At 37.0% G+C, this 19,999-nt stretch overlaps 2 protein-coding genes across 4 annotated transcripts; one reads left to right on the forward strand and one right to left on the reverse strand.

Annotated features, from left to right (window-relative positions):
* On the forward strand, positions 1–14,384 carry LOC141830835 (NAD-dependent protein deacylase SRT2). 3 transcript variants are annotated; one of them, XM_074718276.1, is made up of 11 exons: positions 1–134; positions 5,267–5,309; positions 5,388–5,655; positions 5,784–5,849; positions 5,925–5,970; positions 9,804–9,964; positions 10,041–10,170; positions 11,571–11,735; positions 13,497–13,624; positions 13,929–14,028; positions 14,106–14,384. In XM_074718276.1, the coding sequence occupies exons 1-11, from the start codon at positions 102–104 to the stop codon at positions 14,157–14,159; spliced, it is 1,194 nt and encodes a 397-aa protein (XP_074574377.1). In that variant the 5' UTR covers positions 1–101; the 3' UTR covers positions 14,160–14,384. The 3 variants fall into 3 exon arrangements, 2 of the variants coding, with proteins under 2 accessions (XP_074574377.1, XP_074574378.1); XR_012601991.1 differs by lacking the exon at positions 14,106–14,384 and having other exon boundaries at positions 11,571–11,784; XM_074718277.1 differs by lacking the exon at positions 11,571–11,735.
* Positions 14,385–16,279: 1,895 nt separating this feature from the next.
* On the reverse strand, positions 16,280–19,796 carry LOC141830977 (protein kinase STUNTED-like). Its single transcript, XM_074718429.1, has 11 exons — positions 19,511–19,796; positions 19,328–19,434; positions 19,127–19,248; positions 18,919–19,043; positions 18,266–18,823; positions 17,920–18,168; positions 17,660–17,826; positions 17,500–17,579; positions 17,256–17,403; positions 17,000–17,149; positions 16,280–16,923 (listed from the first exon to the last, which is right to left on the reverse strand). The coding sequence occupies exons 1-11, from the start codon at positions 19,794–19,796 to the stop codon at positions 16,678–16,680; spliced, it is 2,238 nt and encodes a 745-aa protein (XP_074574530.1). The 3' UTR covers positions 16,280–16,677.
* Between the last annotated feature and the right edge of the window lie 203 nt (positions 19,797–19,999).

Here is a 19,999-nt window from a genome sequence, read left to right on the forward strand (position 1 = left end):
CGTTCACGAGGTCTTTCTGCCGTCGGTGGGGCGATGACGACCAACCAATTTCCGCGACTTCGCCGCAATTCCGATCTCACCTTCCTCCCCTGGCGATCACAATGAAGACGGCCGCACACCGCCATGCCGCCGCAGTAAACTTTCTCTCTCTCTCGCTGTCTCTCTCTCTAAACTTGGGCCTTTGCTCCATCAATTAGGATCATTTTAGGTCTGGCTACCGGTTAGCGTTGGTGAGTGTTAGTGGGAGGGGAAGAGTCTATTTCTTGCTTCAATGATACGATTTGCCGGAGGAATGTGAGAAAGAGGGGTTTTCAAACTATGCATTCAGGAAAGGCAGTACTCCGTCGATGTTAGCGATTGTGTGTGAAAAAAAGAATGATGCCTGAGATATTATAGCTCAGGTACTGAGCAAATATGAAATAAAGAGGGGAAAATATGTTTGATAAAGTTCTTAAATTGTACTTGTCGTTTTTCTCACCGGGGTGCTCCAGCCTCCACGCACTTTTGTTTAGGGCGCACACCAAGTTGTGATAAAGTCTTTAATGCCATCTAAACTCACTTGAACTATTCGCCCGTTCATAAAAAATACCTTTTTCGAGCTAATCCGTCACCCAAACCTGTATACGCGAAAAACCAACTATAAGTTTAATACTGCAATACCACTGGAACAATAGCCTTTTTTGAATTCCTTGGTTAAGCTGCAAAATCTACTCTGCTTTGTCTTCCTGCAAATGTTTTTTCATTTCCCTGTAAATGTAGTTTTATATCTTGGGACAGATGTTTCCCCTTCTCTAATCTACAGTATCGTTCTTTTCTATATATTTATGCCTTTTTGTTTCCTTTTTTTGATGTATTTGTTGTTTATAGTCATATAACACTTTTGGACCCACCTAAGTCTATAGAAATCCGAAATAAGTAGATATTTTAAATTCTTTTGGCACCCACTCTGAGTTTTTCCTATTTTTTAGATCTTTAACAAGCCTAAATTTCACTTATTCCAATTTTGACCAGTTTATGTCAATATAACAATTTTGGTCAAAATAGCTGTATAGACCTAAATTTGGTCAATTTCAAAGATCTCAGCCTTTGGAGTTATTGTATACCTTTTCTTTCCAATTTAGAATCGTCTAGGCTCATATAGCAGATGTGGCCAAAACTCTCAAATGATTCTAAATTGTCCAAATTTCACAAACGACCCTTTGTTATGTTCGTTGAAGCTTGTGGAGTTATCTTATATCTTTGCTTTCCAATTTTGACTAGTTTATGTACATGTACTAGTTTTATACAAATTGCTTTATGCACATATAGCACCCAAGTTTGATTTCTAATTTTGATTAATTTAGGTATATATAGTGGTTTTGACCAAAAAATGCTATATGGACCTAGACTATGTAAGTTCCAAAGATGACCCCCTCTCAAGTGTTTCTTGAACCTTTCAGGGCAATATTATGTCTTTGTTTTCTAATTTTGATCAATTTAGTTCCATATACCAAATTTAACCAAAACTACTATGGACCTAAACTATCCAAATTTTAAAGGTGATCTCTGTGTTGTTTTCCCTCAACTCTTTGAAGTTGTTCTATGCCTTTCTTTCTAATTAAACCCGTTTAGGTTCATGTAACAATTTTAGCCAAAACTACATGAACTATGGAATAGTTTTGGCTAAAACTAAAATTGCTCAAACTTCAAAAATGACACCTCTGTTGTGTTCCCTAGATCCAGTGGAGTAATTTTATACCTTTGTTTTTGACCAATTTAGGTTCATGTACAGATGTGGCTAAATTTGACACATGATCCTAAACTATTCAAATTTTAGTGGCCATTCTATAAGTTTTTTCCCCCTCTAATGTTGACTAGTTTAGGGGCTAAAAAACTGCACATGAACCTAAACTGCCCAAATTCACAATGAACCTCAATTATGTTCCTAGAGCCTATAGAGTAATTTTATGCCCTTAGTTCTATTGTTTGAAGCTTATGGACATTGTAACCTAAACTGCCCATGCACAAATTTTAATGGTGACCCCTTGTTTTTCTTGGATGCTTTGGGTTGTTCTATGCCTTTCGTTTCTAATTTTGACCAATTTAGATATGATAGTTCTAGTCAAAATTGCTACAACTAAAATTGTCACATAGACATAAACTGCCTACATTTTAAAACTATTGTGTTCTTGGACCTTTTGGAATCATTTATGTTTTTAGTTATGTTGTTTAAGCCCTAGGAGGCAATGTGACACTTTTGACAAAAAAGGACAGCCTTATGCATGAAGCTCCGGCCAATGCGGGTCTCGGAGAATAGTCTATATGCAACCTTATCCTATTTTGCAAGAGGTTGTTTTCGTGGCTCGAATCCGTGACCTCCAGGTTATACAACAATAACTTTACCATTGTGCCAAGGTTCCCCTTCAATGTGACACTTTTAACTAAAATTGTAGTATGCACCTAAACTTGCCCAATTTCAAAATGATTCATTTGGTTTGTTCTTTGGAGCCTTTAGATTATTTTATGCCTTTGTTTTTTAATTTTGATCAATTTAGGTGCATGTAGTTTTGATCAAAATTACTATGTATAGATCTAATGTGTTCATAGTTAGAGAATGAGAGATCAAATGCTTACAATTTCTTTTAGTATTTATTTTGAATAGGAAGTCACCATTACCCAAGGAACTTCTCTTTGTATTGGAGGACCTTAAATTTTAAACATTTCTTTGGATGGGGGAGGTAGGTCACTGTAGTAAAAGTCTAAATATAATAGGAATTGGTGAATCTACGGCGACACAAGTTCCCTCAAGTATTCTATCCTCTAGCTAGGGCCGAGCATTCGGTTAAAACCGAACTAACCAAATTTTACCATTAAAACCGAACCGATACAAAATTGGTTAATTTGGTCAGCAACTGAATTAACTATTTTTTTTAAATAAAAATTTTTAATAAAAACTTAATTGGTTTAATAAAAATTATTAATATTTTTATTATTATTTAATAAAAAAATTGGTTTAATTAGTTTAATCGATTTCTAAAATTTAAAACCAGAAACCAAACTGATTTAACTGAAATTGATATATATATTTTTTAAAAATGAACAACTAAATAAACCGAATCGAATTTCCGAATTAGTCCGGTTATCCCTACCTCTAGCCATATGCATATAGGTCTTAACATCTCCATTAATGACAATGATGTATCAATCAATGACAAGCTTAGTCTGCAAAGGTTCAATGATGAATTTATTTTTGACAACTGTCATTTCACTTTTAATAATGATTTTGGAGGTATTAAAAATGGATCTTGCTCGGTATGATGAGCTAGAATACTCTTTGCAGGAGCCTGATGATCTTATCTGAGATAAACACACAAATGTCACAAGTGCACAGTTTAAGCTCTAGATGATCAACTTGATAGGGACCTTTATGTTGGTCTTCTATTGCTGAATTGCTAGGTTTGTATTTATGATTTATTGGAAAAGAATTTAGCCTGATTGATTGACAAATGTTTCCCTCAAAGGATGACTTCAAGATAGCCCTATGAATGTATGCTGTTAAAAAGTGTTTTGAGTGCATACCTAAAGTCTCCCAAGCACATCTTGTAAAGGCAATTTGCAAAGATCTTTTACAATTACAAAGTTTCAAGACCAACATTAATGCACAACACAACTTTAGCCAATCATCTCGTACATATGCTTTTATTGCATTTGAAGTGTAGGGACAGTTTGTCCCCTAAAATGATAATGAGGGATCATAAGAAGACTTACATAGATAAGGAGAAGACTCTTTAAAGGGTCAGACGTGATTATGACTTAGCCTATAGTGACCTCACTGGGTTTCTAAGAGAGTTGATGTATCACGATGCTGGCACATAGGTAATTAAAAGTGACCCTTCAAATCATTTTGAAAGGTTTTATTGGGCTTTTGGTACCGGTACAAGAGTATTCAGAAGATATATACAAAAGATGTTTGACATAGATGCAACACACCTAAGTAGTAAGTACCAGGTGTGCCTTTTATGGTTGATGGTAATAATAGATTGTTGTCTTTTGTATTTACGATTGTTGAACTAGAGTGCAGGGATGCATCCTACCTCTCTTGTGAAGATTTCTTGCTATAGATCTAACGCAATTGAGCGTTGTTTTTGATAGACATAAGAAATATTGTTGTTGTAGTCAATTTAGCTGGATGCATACCATGCATCATATTGTTGTTATCATTTGTCGAATAATATGGTGACATATAAATGTGCTTGGCTTGAGGTTCTATGCTTTCAGGATTGCATAACATATTCTGATGTTATTACCTGCTTTACCATGCATGCAACTTGTCATCTGTATTCTTGTCATAGTACTTAGTTGAGATTGACTAATTCAAAGTTGCATCATAGAAACCTATCTGGACACAATTTCTACACTGCCTAGTCCACTTAATTTTTTCATTGGAGAGAGTATATCACTTTAGAGTCGGTTTGTTTCATGTAAATGTTTTTATGTAAGATTGTGGTTATCAGAAAATAATGAGTTGGTCAATAGAAATTGTTTTTTTTCTTTTTCTTTTTGGAGAAAATGACTTTCCCATTAAACGACTGGAAGACATTTTCCCCATGTCCATGCAAGCCTTCCACCGTCATCCCCACTTGAACCTGTTTGCCACATTGTCATGCCTCTTTGTGAGCCACCCTTTGCTTCTTGTCCTCTTTTTCCTATCCACTTCCATTTGCACCACTCATCCCTTCCAATCCTCATCCTCTCCATCAGTGCCCCCTTCGCTCCCTCATCCTCTCTACTGCTGCCTCCTATGCACCTCATCCTTTTCAGCTGATTTGCAAACTTACCTCCACTATTGCCACCCTCTCTGTCCTCTCATCCGCTCTTCCATGAAGCAGCTCTAGTACGGTTCCAGAAGATGACAATAGAATTGGAGTAGACACCAAAAGGGGGCTTATGCATCATCTTATAGGAGGAAGGGTCATCAGAGATGATGGAGAGAATGACTGGTGGCAGAGATGATGGCAAGGCGAAAAGGAAGGAAGCACCGGAATGTATTTTCAACAACATTGGCAAATAAAAGAAAATAATCTTTTTTCTCTGTACAAGGTTTTCGTAGGCAATATTTTACAGATAAATTATTTTCTAGCAATGCAGACCTTAGTGTTAGCTCCATTGTTATCAGACCTGGTTTCCATTTGGTCTTGCATATATAATTTCTACAAGTCCCATGTGCGATAAGAAAAAATTTGCTTCTCCAAAATTTCATTGACACTTTGTTATCCACAAATTGCAGCTTGTTGAAAGTCTACAAGAAGCTATTGGTTTGCTATCAAAAGGCAAGTTAGCTTATTACATGTTAAAATTTTCTTTTGGGTGTCTTCGGGAAACATATTTAGCTCAAGAGTAGTTTACAGGTTATCATTTGTTAGGTTCTCGTATTCACATGTCAACTGTTCAATCAACTTTGGCATATGGATCATTATACACCAGAAGGAGGGAATCTATATCTAGATGCTGCATAAGTCAACTGTTGACAAGCAGCAGCTATTCTACTTATAGGTCGTCATTGAAAGATAATAATGAATCTCGCTTCCAGAATTTGAATAAAAGGAAGATAGTTCCTCATTCTGATCCTCCTAGCGCTGGAGATGTCAACCTTCTGAATGATTTTATTGATCAAAGGTATTGCTTCATTTTTTTCACATTCGATATCTTTGGTTGAGTCATGAGAAAGAAAATGAACACAGTTAGAAATGTTGTCTCTCTATCGTTTTTGTTCTATTTAGTGATTGCCTCTTAATTTACCTCAGTCACAAACTCATGGTGTTGACTGGAGCTGGAATAAGCACAGAGTCTGGAATTCCTGACTATAGAAGGTTTACAAGTCTGAAATTTAATTTTAAAGCTTATTGGTTCTTTTTTGTCATTGTTTGCTTTCCTTACTTTCACAGCCCAAATGGAGCCTATAGTACTGGATTTAAGCCAATCACTCATCAGGTGATTTAACTCATTAGACAAAATTACTATTGGTGATCTTTAGCTCTAACATCATGATCTTTATTTTGTTTAAGTATGCCTAAAGATTACTTATATTTTGTCCATTAACTGGGTCCTCCATTTTGAAAACAAACTGTGTCACGACCCAAGTGGGCTCTTTCACACAATTAGGATAGAATTGACAATGATGTCTGTCAGCAAATATTATGTTAACCATTAAATATTGTAGCAAGAGCACTAGCCGTGCAATTAAACACTATGTCAGCTTAGGGCATAACAAACAAAATGGTAAGGAGTTGGCATAGTAACTTCAATTGGACAGCATTACTAACTGTAAACTGTCTGCAACTACATAATGATAAAAGATCTAGAGACTACAAATAACTGTAATAACAGAAGATGCTCACATCATGCATGAATAACTGAAATTAAAGGTAAACAAGACAATGAGATGAGATCTCTGCAAGTCCAAATAAGTTCCCAAAGCCCCAGAAGCAGATACATCTTAGAGCGGGATCTAATGACTCATTCCAATATCTGAACTACCAAGGACCTAATTTTAAATAGATTAGTGTTATTTATAAATATACCAAAGTTAGATATTTAAATGTAAGAGTGACAATAAGACAATATAAATTTAGAGGAGACTACCGTAGTGAAATAAATCCTTAATAATTTTACCTGTCTAACATGGTATCAGAGCCTCAATTGGGTGCTTGTCACTGTCCGTACATCACATGAATTCCTCTGTTCGACATCTTCAGCGCAGAAAAGGGTCATCACGTTCTTTTAACTCTTTGTTTTCCCTCTTGATCGTGTGGCCTTTTTAGTTTTTCCCCCTACATTGCAATTTGTGCTGTTCAGACATGGTTGCCTTTCACGCAAGTGATCTTAGGATTCAATTCTCTAGGAAATCAGGCGATTGCATGATTAGTGATTTCATCACCGCTGAGGTGTTGTCACCTTGATTTCATCAGCTATTTCGTCTTCTTCTCCCCCAGTTTTCTTCTTTGTCTAAATACTTCATCAGTTTTCATCAGTCTTCTTGAGAGATATCTTTCTCTTCTACTGGTACTCTTTCTTGCTGCCAAGTTCTTCTAGATTTCTGGCAGCAGTTTCCTATTCCCTGCCCACAAATTATGGATTCTACATCCAGATTTCTGTCCAATTTGCAATATCATGCAACTTCTGATTCTAGGAGAATCTGCAAATACATTTCTGCCCATGTCTGTTTGCCACTAAATCTACTCAATATTAAAAGCCTGATCAATCTTTAAATTTCTAGATTTTAGCTTCATGATTGCAGATTTATCCACCATAGATTTCAGTAGAGATTGTTTTTGCCACTGGTTTTGGATTAGTTTTAAATCCATTTTCACTGGTCTCATATTGATTTTCAGGAGCAATCTTTTTTTCAATTGTTATTCACTTTGGGGCCTTGTTACCCTAGAGAACAGAAGCCTAAGGGAGATAAGGGAAAGGAAACTAGAAGGAAAGAAAGTGAGGAGAAGAGGGAAAAAATTGTTTTCACAAAAAGGACAGTCCGGTGCACAAAACTCTCACCAATGCAGGGTCTTGAGGAAAAGTCTATTGCATGCAGTCTTACCCTACATTGCAAGAGACTATTTCCACTACTTGAAAAATTACACAAGATCATATGACAACAACTTTATTGTTGTGCCAAGGCTCCCCTTCAAAAAAATTATTTTCATAGAAATGCAAAAGAATAAAAGAAGCCAGTTGCCCCTCTTGTTGATCTTGCACATCTTGCACAACCCCTCTCCTCAATTTCTCTTGCTTGCAGCCTCATCTTATCCATTCAGATGCCTTGCTGTTCCTCTTGCACATCTAACCGATCTCATCGACCTCGGCAAATCTAAGCCAACCTCATCCTTTCTTAGCCGATCCTATCAACCTCAGTCGGTCTTAGCCAATCTTGCACATCTGTCTGATCTCATTTGCTCAACAAGAGTTCTCCATCTGACCACATTTCACTGACCACAACTAGCAGTCAAACTCTTGTACAACTTGCCATTTGTTGCTTGTTCCAACCAGATGTGAAATGTGAAAGATGATCTAGAATGGGAGGAAGTGTATTGATGTAATTTCTTTGGCTTTCATAGAAATTTCCACTTCCCTCGATTTCGGATGGAAGCAGTTTGGGAAATCCTTTTGCAAAAGGAACTTTGAACCCCTTCTGCTGGCACTTACTCCTGGTTAAATGAAGGAAAGGATGCTTATTTTGCTGAGACTTCGGAGCCAATTTGCAGAAAGTGCTTCAGTCCTCTAGGTAAATAGACCTTTAGTGTTGAACCATCAGAGCTTGTGCATCCTTTCTTTGTGGCTTTCACTTCAATTTTTGAAATGTTGCAACCTAAGCAATATGTTCAGTCTGGCCTCCTTGGTGGCAGGCTTTTTAGCACTGACCATTCTATTGCCCTACTGGTTGATGAGTATAAATGATTTCTCCATTTAGAATGTATCAACTTAGTGTGTTTTATACTTGGTTGAGGAATGCCACTCTATTTCTTGTGCACATCACCAGGCCAAATACTTAAATTCATTATCTGTGTTTGGGCATATGTTTGGTAAGATTTCTCTTTTCTTTGGTATTTACACAAACACCTCATTCTATCCATGTCACTCTAGCACATAGTTATAAAAGCCAGCCGAACTGTTGATTGGACCATAAAACAGGAACCGAATACTTCTCTGGTTCAAATTTGATCTTGGGTTGGACATGTGAGGAAATTGGTAAAAAAAAATCAGTTGAACCAATTGGTTTTGTGAAAATCAGTTGGTTGGGTTGGTTTTTAAGAACTAGGTCAATTGGTCATATGACTTGAGATGTCAAAAATATCCATTTATATAATTTTAAATAGTTAAAGTTTGGATAATAACATAATTCCTTTTTTATATTTTAACCTACTCTAATAATAAACATATTAAAAAATTTAATAAAAATATATTTGGAAATGATTATTCTAATTTTATATCAATATTTATTCCATATCTACTTGTATTTTTTATATTTTATGGTATTATGTACTAATAATTTTTAGAATTAACTCTAAATCGCTTCCAATCTAGTATTTCAGATCAAAATATATAGTGGTTGATTATTAATTTATCATGGAGAAGTGCCATCCAATGACATATATAGTGGATGATTATTACTTTATTCGAGAGAAAGTGAATGCGCACTAAGTGTTTTTCTTAGAATCAACTACATGTGTAGCAATCTAGAATATTTTCTAATATTTTTCATACCAGCTTGAGGGAGTGTCAAAGACCTAATTGTAAATAGATTAGGGTTTACTTACAAATACACACAATTTAGGGGTCTAGATGATTGCTGATGTGACCATTAATGCAAGGGTTTTTTTTTTGTGGGGTTGGGGGGGGGGGGGGGGGGGGGGGAGCAAAGGCTAATAGGAATACAATAGTTTGTAGCATACAAGCAAAAAAGGTAAATAGTAGGATACTGCAATAAGCAATGTTTACTAGAAACATCAATCATCACACTGAGGATCTTCGAATTATAAATCTAACTGTCTCAACAATGTCTTTATACATGCGTCAGATTCACATTAATTCTACATCACTAAGCTACATGCCACTAAGGTAGGTTGAGTATTGGACCTGTGGGTTTACCCCTACATCACTATGGATATGTTCACTCAAGATGTGCTCAAATGTCATCTCACTAGCAGCTAAAATTCGTTCAACAAGAACCCAGCTCTCTTTTGCTTCTTCTCATGGATGAGTAGAAATTTTACCGATTCATGACTCTAAACTGAATATTTGCACCACTTGAAAACTTTTGTAACTAGGAATTTGTTCGGTCAATCCGTGCCCGGAGGCGTTATTGGGCTAGGAGCTATGCTGGATGGATAAGATTCATTTCAGCACAGCCCAATGCAGCTCATCATGCGCTATCATCATTGGAGAAGATTGGCCGAATTTATTACATGGTCACCCAAAATGTAGATAGGTAAGATGACTATTCTTATGATGTAATTAATGTTCAAATTTTTTTCCTCGCTTCAGAATCAATGATCTATTTGCAGGTTGCACCATCGAGCTGGTAGCAACCCACTTGAATTGCATGGAACTGTTTATACTGTAGTGTGTTTAGAGTGTGGAAATTCCATTAATCGCGATTCATTTCAAGACAGGGTCAAGTCCCTTAATCCAAAGGTACGTAACTGAATCATATTAATGATAAGATCATGGATTTTTTCATTCCTCCTACCAGGTGTATTGCTATAAATCATCTATCCATACAGAACAATCAAGTTCATGGTAATAAAATGTGTATCTGGGTTTTTATGCTTTGCAATGTTATTGTAAACAATACAAAATATTTACCATGTTACTTCTCAAGGTAAAGTTTGGAATAAATCATATTCTATTTTTTTGGCAAGAAGGCAGGCACTTAGGCCAATGTATTAAAAACTACTATGAGTTTAAACAAGGTGCATCGACCCAATCCTTATGGGGTAAATCCCCCATAAGAAAGGCCTCTGACTCGGTTAATACAGTTCTACCACAACACAACTTGGCAGCTGATTTTGTTAGAGGATCTGCCTCCTCGTTTTGTACCCATAGGATATGTTTAATTGCAATCTGCCAATCTCTTTGCCATCATTCTGGAATTGCATTAACACATCCATTCAAGAATCATGAGAAGGGCCATGTCTGCTGATGCACATAATACCCATCATGCTGTTCGTGAAGATAATGAGCGATCGAATCTCTCTACTCCAGGTCAACTCTATCCCAATACATAGCTTTCCAGTTTTGCACCCAACCAAATACAAGCTCAAGTGACTCCATGAAATCTCAAAGTACTTGTCCTTGATTATTCATTAGATATGCACCTGCTCCAGCAACACAAAAGAATATGGAACACTCACATCCACATGTTGTGTGAATAAACCATTTTATAATCTATAGTTTGCGACACAATAAATGATGTTATTGGTTCTGCATAACATCAAACAATATGTTACCTAAATTTATTTTTGATATCCAACAATAAGTCGAATTACAATAAATTAATGATGCATGAGGATGTGAAGATTTTATTTTATTTTTTAGAATTAGTTTTATCTGTTGCATTCTTGGATTTTGAATCCGTTTAGGGTTTTTAGAATTTAGAATCTATTAAGATTTTTTTCTTTTCTTTTAGGATTTCCCCCCTTTCTTTGTGTCTTAGGGTTTTGGGTCTACAGTGCCGTTTATTTTCCTATTTCTTGGTATTCTTTCGAATCAACAAGTTTTAGAAGATTGATTTTCGGCGTTCACAGTCGATCAACGGAATCAATACAACTTGCAGGATAATCGATATCCCGCCCGACGTCATGTCGTGTGATAAAACAATACACTGAGTGATAGTTACACAGTTATTTATATCGATTTTGTTTAATTCATTTTCTATTTAGCAATTTTGAACTGGTTGATGCATCAATTAAATACTAGTTTTCTTTTTAGTACGATGACATGAAAACAACTGACAGTTTTGGTCATCTTTGCAATTCTTCTTCTGGTGGGATCACGGTGAATGTAGTGTAATGCATTGAGATACAATGTTGTAGTGGGCTGCATCAATTGAAAGTCTGGAATCTGGAGATCCTGGTTCAGATAAAAGCTTTGGAATGCACCAACGACCTGATGCTGACATTGAGATAGATGCCAAATATTGGGAGGAGGATTTTGAAATTCCAAACTGTCAGCTATGTGGTGGAATGCTAAAACCTGATGTGAGAATACCACTCAGTAATATGATAACAGTCTTGTCTACCTGCACATGTTAAGCATCCTATGAGACTTATGAATACAATAAAGCAAGTACTTATGTCAAGCATTATGGTTAATGATTCATTTTTTATATATCTCTTCATATTACTCTTTGTGTTAATTTAGTCATAAGCATCAAAGTTGATGTAGTTTAGTTATTTTGAAGTCAAAATTGAACAAGCTATTTCTAAGATTAACCCATGAATGTTTAATGCCATATAATTTTTTTGCATCAACATTTTAGCTAAGATCATGTAGTGTTGGCTAGTTATAGTCAAATCATTTGGAACGGGATAATATTGGCTAGCTACAAGAAGATCATGCGCCTTTTAATATAGGATATTTCTCTTGTTAAGTAGATTTGATATACCAGATCTGTGTGTATTTCATTTTAAATGCACCCCTTTAGCTTTTAGTCCAGGACTTGGTGTTGGACAAAACTGTGTTAAAACTTGTAAATCAAAATCTCATTCGAAAATTCTGTTGATATATTTCTTTTTTAACAAAAGAGCCATGAATTCATTTTGTGCAAATTTATCCATTTCTATTTCTCCAAATTTATTTATCATTGCAGATTTTAACTTCCCTGTGGAAAATGGTTATCTACTTTATTCACTGGTATAAGATTGACTTATTAAGATTAAAAATTTATGTTTGATATTTTGTTCCCTTTTGTATTGCAATTGTTTTTTTTTTCATTTGCACTGAGGCTATATTGAATTCCGAGAACTGTAGGTTTATAACGGCTATAAGTTTTTTTTTCTTTCTATGTTGGTACTAGATGATCTCTCAACTTATGTCCAAGATAAATGCCTTTGGTATATGTCATTTACACATGATATTGTGCTAATTGATGACAGTGTCAACTAATTAAATTAGAAGCTTGAATTGGAGAAAAACTAAGGGTTTCAAGTTAAGTAGTACTAAGTTGAATATAGAAGATGTGGCTTCAGTAATTAGAAATGAATAAGATGATTGCTAATGAAATTCTTGTAAGAGTTCTTGATATCTTGGACCCATGATTCTTAAGAACTTGTTGATAAAGATATTATTATTAATAAAATAAATAATTTATGGTCCAAATAGAGTGGAGCTTTTGAAGTCCTGTCTGCTTCTTGTAAATAAAAAGTTTTGCAAGTGTGGTACAACCCTTCATCATTTATAAATCAGGGGGTTGGATATTAAGAAGCAACACAAAAGGTTAATGTTAATATAGCAGAGATAAGAATGTTAAAATGATTAAGAGTCACTAGAAAAGGATAAAATGAAAAAAGCTAATATGTGAAAGCAATTAGTTGTGTTTTGACTTGATAATAAAATGAGAATATTTTGAGAAGATATAGATATGTTAAGGCCATTAACAGATTTTATATTTAAAAGAGTTGTGATTAAAATGGAAAATGTAAGTGGTAGAGGAACACCACATAAAAGTTTAGTTAATGAAATAAAAAGATGATTTAATTAATTTGAAAATGGCTAGTGATATAGCTTTGTAAGGTTCTTAATGGAGGGGTAGGATCTATCATTCTATTATAACTAGTTGGGACAATTTGGATTGTTGTTATTGCTATTGATGATGACGATGAGGATCCATAGTACATACTCAGTGAACTTGATTGTCATTGTCAGTTCATGATGTTGTAGATGTGGTTCTATGTGTGGTATTGGTTTCATTTTCTATTTTCCTAGTGCTATTTGATAACTTTTTTCTTTGAACTCTGAAGGTTGTCTTTTTTGGTGATAATGTCCCTAAAGAAAGAGCTGATAAGGCTAGGGAAGCTGCAAGAGAATGTGACAGTTTTCTAGTCATTGGTTCATCAGTAATGACTATGTCTGCTTTCAGGCTAGTTAGGTACATAGTATATATGTGTTAGTTTACCTTATTTTCTTTGTCAGCATATTGAATCTGAGTTATGTAATTCAAGGATCCTTGGTTAGCTTGCTCTACTTTGACTGCTCTACTTTGACTAATGTAAACAATTCTTATCATTTGTCAAATAATTGATAAACACTAATTTAAGTTTTAAAGTACAATTCAAAACCTATTCCTCTTATAGAGCTTGCTTGTCCAATAATCTTTTTTCACTCTTTCTTGCATTATAAAAGGATGTAACTGGCGTTCTTACTTACCCATGTGTAAAAATTTTACTTCACAGAGCTGCGCATGAAGCAGGTGCTCCTGTTGCAGTAGTCAACATAGGCGAGACACGGGCCGATGATTTCGTTTCCTTAAAAATAAACGCAAGATGTGGGGAGGTAGGCATCTTGTGATTTTATTTAAAACTTTGCTTCCTCATTGTAAATTCACAGTATTTCTATTTTGAAAATGTCAGATTCTTCCTAGAGTTCTTCAGATGGGCAGCCTTTCTGTACCCCACATCAGGTGAATATGGAGTCAGTAACTGGTTCCTCCTTCCTATACCCTCCCACAAATCCATGGATGATTCTTTTGTTACAATAGACAATCAGATCATATGATATATTTATATATATATAAGAATAGGTCTGATCGAATTGTTTTTGAATTTTGTATAAAAATTTGGTTGCTCCTTTGCGGCAATTGTTGTCATATATTCACACAAGGGGCAAGACTGTAGATGAGCAAACAAACTAGAAGCCTAAACTCATAAGACCTAACTCTTCTTTGAAGGTCATAGTATATGTTCTTGACGAAAATCTTCAAAAGTTATAGTAAGCCTCAACCACCTTTTACAATGAGATTACCTCCTTCCTGACCCATTGCCTCTCCTCTTTAGGACTTTATCAATTTAATTGTAGTAAAAGATGGAATCTGTCACTCTAGCAGTCTCACACAGTCGGTCTTATAATTATCTAAGAGAAAGTAAATCGGGAAGTTGTGGTTGACTTTATCACCTTAACAACCTTGCTTGCAACGGTCTTAGGTTTTCTTATCTCAAACTTCTACTATGTACAACTACTTGACATCAACGATGCATGATCGTTGATGCATTATTTGTTGGTACTATAATGCTTCTGTGGTTAGTTTTGGCCACACTATTTTGATGAGTTTGTAAAAAGATTCAAATTAGGTTTGATTAAAATAATGATATGTGCATCAAGTGCGCAAGAACTTAGCTAAGCGCACATAAAGTTCAAAAACCATGTGACTCGTCGTGGTCGAGTTGTCGTCATGATTAACATGACAATCAAATTGGATGAATTATACTCGATGGTTTAAAGTTGGTAACAATGTGAACTTGACGGGGATCAGTGATGGATGGCTTGGAGCATCGAAGGCGTTGAAAATTTCTAACAATGTGAACTCTAAGGAAGTGTAACTAAAGGAGGACTCCGTAGGTGAACAAAGAAGAATGATATGTGAAAGTAAACTTTGAATTTAGGGCATACAAGGGGTTGAGGGTTTTGACACAAGATGAACTCAAGAGCAACTAGGTTACAAATGAAATGAAATCTTGGGTCTTTGGGTTATCATCGAGGATGATGTGTTTAGCTAAATAAGGTTAGATTATGTAGTCTTTTGAGTGAAACTTTTGACCAATTGACAAGAGGCTATAAGTGATAGTGAGGGATGAGCAAAATCTCAGTTAAATTGAAATAATCAACTAAACCAATTTAATTTGAAATTTTGGTTAGGTTATTGTGATTTTTTTTTAAAAAAAAATCTTAATTATTTCAGTTTATTTAATTCGGTTTCGATTTTAAATGTTAGAGTTCAACTGAACTGGTTTAACATATCAATAGACTAATATATTAGGATCAGTCGACTGCTGGTTTAGTTAGACAGTAAATTTGGCAATCGAGTGACTCAGTAACATTCACAAATCAAATACAGTAAGTTCAACAGTCGATTATCCACGTAACAGTCAATTGTTTGTGAAGGAGTACTCGACTGTGGAGATTTTGATTATCAAATTAATCGATTTTATTTTGGAGCGATCTATTTGATTTAGTAGTAAATTTCAATCGATTCGGTTTGTTTAAAAATTTTTTTAATTTAGTTAGTTCAGTTTTGATTAGTTTGATTCAATTAATTAAACTGAATGCTAACCCTAATTATAGTTAGATTTTATGGATTCTATAAATGACATCAAACCAGGTAGATCATTCAACAAGATTAACGTCATAGAGTTAGGGTGGTGGCAGAGGTTCCAACTGCTAACAACATTGAATGTGCCACCACCCTTTTCAAAAAAAAAAAAAAAAAGAATCCACTAGTTTCACAAATCTTACAATCATTTATGAAGAAATAAATTAAAAAGTCATAGTTGACCACGGTCAATCCCACAATCATTTATGAAGAAATAAATTAGAAAGTCATAGTTGACTATGACAAAAGAAGAGGACATTATCTTGGCCCTTGCCACTTCAACAATTCTGTTCTATCATAACCAATTTAACTATGCTCCGGAAGGCGAATATGCCACCTCCCAATAATGGATTTGGTTGATTCCAATCACTCGAGATCAACCTTAATCAATTCAATTAGTAATCACGATTTTGATTGATTCCAATCATGATCCTGATGGATCCAAATCAATAAATGTATTATAGCAGACTTTATATCATAAATTCATACAACAAAAGAAATTATTGCACAATCTCATCCTCACTTCCTACCCTTGTGTTTTATCATCGGTTAGGCGTCAACCGATCAAGCATCAAAATACACAAGATCTGATTGTCTTTTGTATAGTGCCACTTAAACCTTGTAGTGACTTGATACAAAGAATTTTATCCGGATGCCCAATCGCTCGGGATACAAGCTTTTCGAGCTTTCTATGTTCCTCTCATCCTTTAGGCTGAGGAACTTCTCAACTGGAAATGAAATTGTCCCAACAATTGCTCAAGGAGAGGAGGGGGTACCAACACTACCTCACATCCATCCTCCTAGAAGAACAAGTTAAAATTATAGTGAAAAAATGGTCAATCAAAACTCGAGGAGCGACTCCATCTGCCTTGCAAATACTCCTCGAGGGATAAGCTTGCTGTCGGTGGTTCTATGCTGCTGACCGATGACGACGAATCATCGTCTATGTCTTCTAGTGCGAGAGTGATATGAGATTGGATGTTGTTATTCTCATCATCCAACCCATCCAACTCTTTTGAATTTTGGACTTGCAATCTCGCCCATCGCAGAACCTCATCATCACCTTGCAGCAGTTTCAGTACCTATGATAAACTGAAATTAGAACTATTACCGAATACGCGATAGTTTGGAATGAGCATAATGATGATGAGATCTTACAAGTGTCATATGAGGCCGAGATCGAGAGGCGCGCTTAATACAAAGGGAGATGGCTAGGATCATACTTTCTAGTTGAGCCTCATTGTAACTATTTCCTAAACATGGATCAAGAAGCTCCTTAACTCCCCCACCTTGGAGGATTGGCATTGCCTGTTATTAGGACCAAAATATTGCTCAAAATTTATAGAAATTCTGAATAAAATCTTACTGTTTTGTTGTTCTCACACAAAATATAGAATTTTGAACTAGGACGTACCCACATAACCAAGCTCTCTTGGCCCTTGGGGCACCCTGTGTTGACGGGCTTCCTTCCTGAGATAAGCTCCAAAAGTACCACACCGAAAGCATAGACATCGATTTTTTCGTTCACCTTTCCATACATGAAATATTCTGGAGCCAAATAGCTATATAGAAACAAGACTTGCGGCATGTTAACTAGATCAATTCTTAACTAACTTGCTTAATGAAAGGTCTCAGGATGATTAAGAATGACAACTGACCCGAAAGTTCCGGCTACATCACTGCATATCAGTTGTGATGCCGAAAGTGATGCCCATTTAGCAAGTCCAAAATCAGCCAACTTAAGCATAAAAAAGTTCAAAAATGAGTAATTGGTGAGATAGAATGGATCAAAAAAGTTTTCTTCGATTTTTTGTACACCTTTGGTTCAAAATCTTCTGAGAGGAGAATGTTGGAGGACTTCACATCTCTATGGATCACAGGTTGAGCATTGCCGGCGCCATGAAGATAATTCAATGCCTCAGCAATGCCCACTGCCACCTTGTACCTCTCGGGCCAGCCAAGAACATTTTTGATCAAACTCTCACCTGACAACAAATAGGATTTTATTACAAGACTGATGATCGAATCGAAGTACACACGAAAACAAGTATTTCCGAATTAAACTGGTATGTTCTCACCATGAAGGTTGTCCTCTAAGCTACCTCTTGATAGGAAATCATAGACCAATATGAGATTCTCCTTTTCAATGCAAAATCCAACCAAAGAAACAATGTTCTTATGATGCAAGGATGTCGTGATCTCGATTTCTGTCACGAATTCCTCCATTACATCTGCAGAGGGTTTCAGAATTTTCACTGCCAATTCCTTTCCATCTGAAAGGCAACCCTTGTAAACGCGACTGCTGCCTCCTTTCCCGATCATTTTATCTGCATGTTTCACAAATATCTAAAGCTAAGTTCTTGCCATTGCTGTTGATCCAATCAAATCTACAGGGAAGATAACAGATGGGTGAAAGTAGAGAACCTGGTGAGAAGCCAGAAGTCATATGAGCGAGTTCCTTGTAGCTGAACAATCTGCAAACTGATGAGCACTTGTCTCGGAGATGTTCCAATTCCTTGGGAAATTCCGTTTCTTCTTCTACAGTGTGTGAATGCATGGGCTTGGAGTCTGGATGAACTGTGGATGCTGCAGAGAATCGACTTGGCAGACGCATCGCCCATTGAACAACTGAGATATGCGATCCATCAGTTGAAGCAGTTCGGGTGTCAGGTGGCACTCGTTTTCTGAGGAGAGGCCAACCAAGTCTCACTTCCTCATGAGAAAGAAGCGAAATGGAGCTTGAAGAATCAGGTTCACCTTTCCTCTCACGAACCAGAGCCAAAGATGGATCTTTTTCAGACTCCGTCGCAGCCTTCATTGTATCATCTTTCTCTATGATCTCAAGGCAGCCGGAGCTGCCTTTGTTCAGATTAGAGGATCTTGTTCTTGCGTTTAGGAGCTTTGTGTAGCTCCTATCCAACGCTTGCCCGCCTGCATATGCTGTTGTTATGTTCTTAGCTTCCCTGTGGGTTTCCTTATCATCTATCATCGATTGGATCGTAGTCAAAATAGAAGTGAATCAGGCGATACACATCAAATTTGAAATCATCCAGCAATATTGTAAACAGGCAACCAACCTACGAGCTGAGAAGCCACAGAGGCTTCTCTCTTGAAGACGATCTTGCTGTTGCTCACCTCGAAAACTGAGCAATCTCGAGGTAGCTTCCTCGCACAGTACTTGGCGATCGAGTTGAATGAATACCTAAACGAAATCAATAGCTTTTAAATCAACCGAAACAGCGATCAGGGGAAGAATTTGTATAAAATTTGATCGAATCAACTCACCCAAGAGCGCGATCGTGCTTAGCGGCGCCGACGACAAGCTTGCCGGCTCGGTAGGAGAGGGCTTCGCGGACCAAAACCTTGCGGACGGAGAACCCTCGCGCTATCTTCATCTTCAACTCAACCTATCAAGGAATCAAGATTGAAGAAATTAAATTAGCGCACCCACCAAAGGAAAGCGGCGGAGAAGCCTCCAAAACCCACCTGCTTTAGGTTGCAGAACCCCTCGTAGGCGGCGAGCGTGGCGTCGAACTCTTTGATGAGAGATAAGATAGAGGAGTAGGAGCAGCTGAGGCCGTCCTCCGACGAGTCTACCGCCGAAAAGAAGAGCGATTAGAAGGCCGGAAAAGAGAAGATGCACATTCAATCAGCGGCGGAAAAAAGTACCGAGCGGGGTTAAGGGGAGGACGTGCAGGGCGATGACGCGATCGCCGGCGTCGGCGAGTTTGACGAGGGACCAGGTGAGGAGTTCCCGGCTATCGGCGTCCATCTTTACACCCACCACCATCGTCCTCCCGCCGCCTCCCTCCGCCTCGTTCTGCTGCTTCTTCTCCTGCAACTCTTTCACACCGGTTTCTCGCACCGCGCGGGACGGCATCGCCGACGAGCTGCTGATTCCGCTCCTCCTCTTCTCCTCCTCCTCCTCCTCCTCCTCCTCCACTCGGATCCTCATCGATCGAGTGCCTCCTCTGCTTCTTCTTCTCGAAGAGGACCGGGAGGAGCCTGTCGATGGCGGAGTCTTAAGCTGAAGAATGAGGATCCCCTGCAATCAGCCCTCCGATGTCGTGCATCATTGGCCGTTCGATTCTACATGGAAGAGTAGAGACCTTGGACGGGATCCTAACTCGATCCTACTACACTGAGTTGAGCAATATA

Source organism: Curcuma longa, chromosome 6 (assembly GCF_044706935.1).
Source record: "Curcuma longa cultivar G26 ecotype Majalengka, Jawa Barat chromosome 6, ITB_CL_G26_1.1, whole genome shotgun sequence".
NCBI classification, from domain to species: Eukaryota; Viridiplantae; Streptophyta; class Magnoliopsida; order Zingiberales; family Zingiberaceae; genus Curcuma; species Curcuma longa.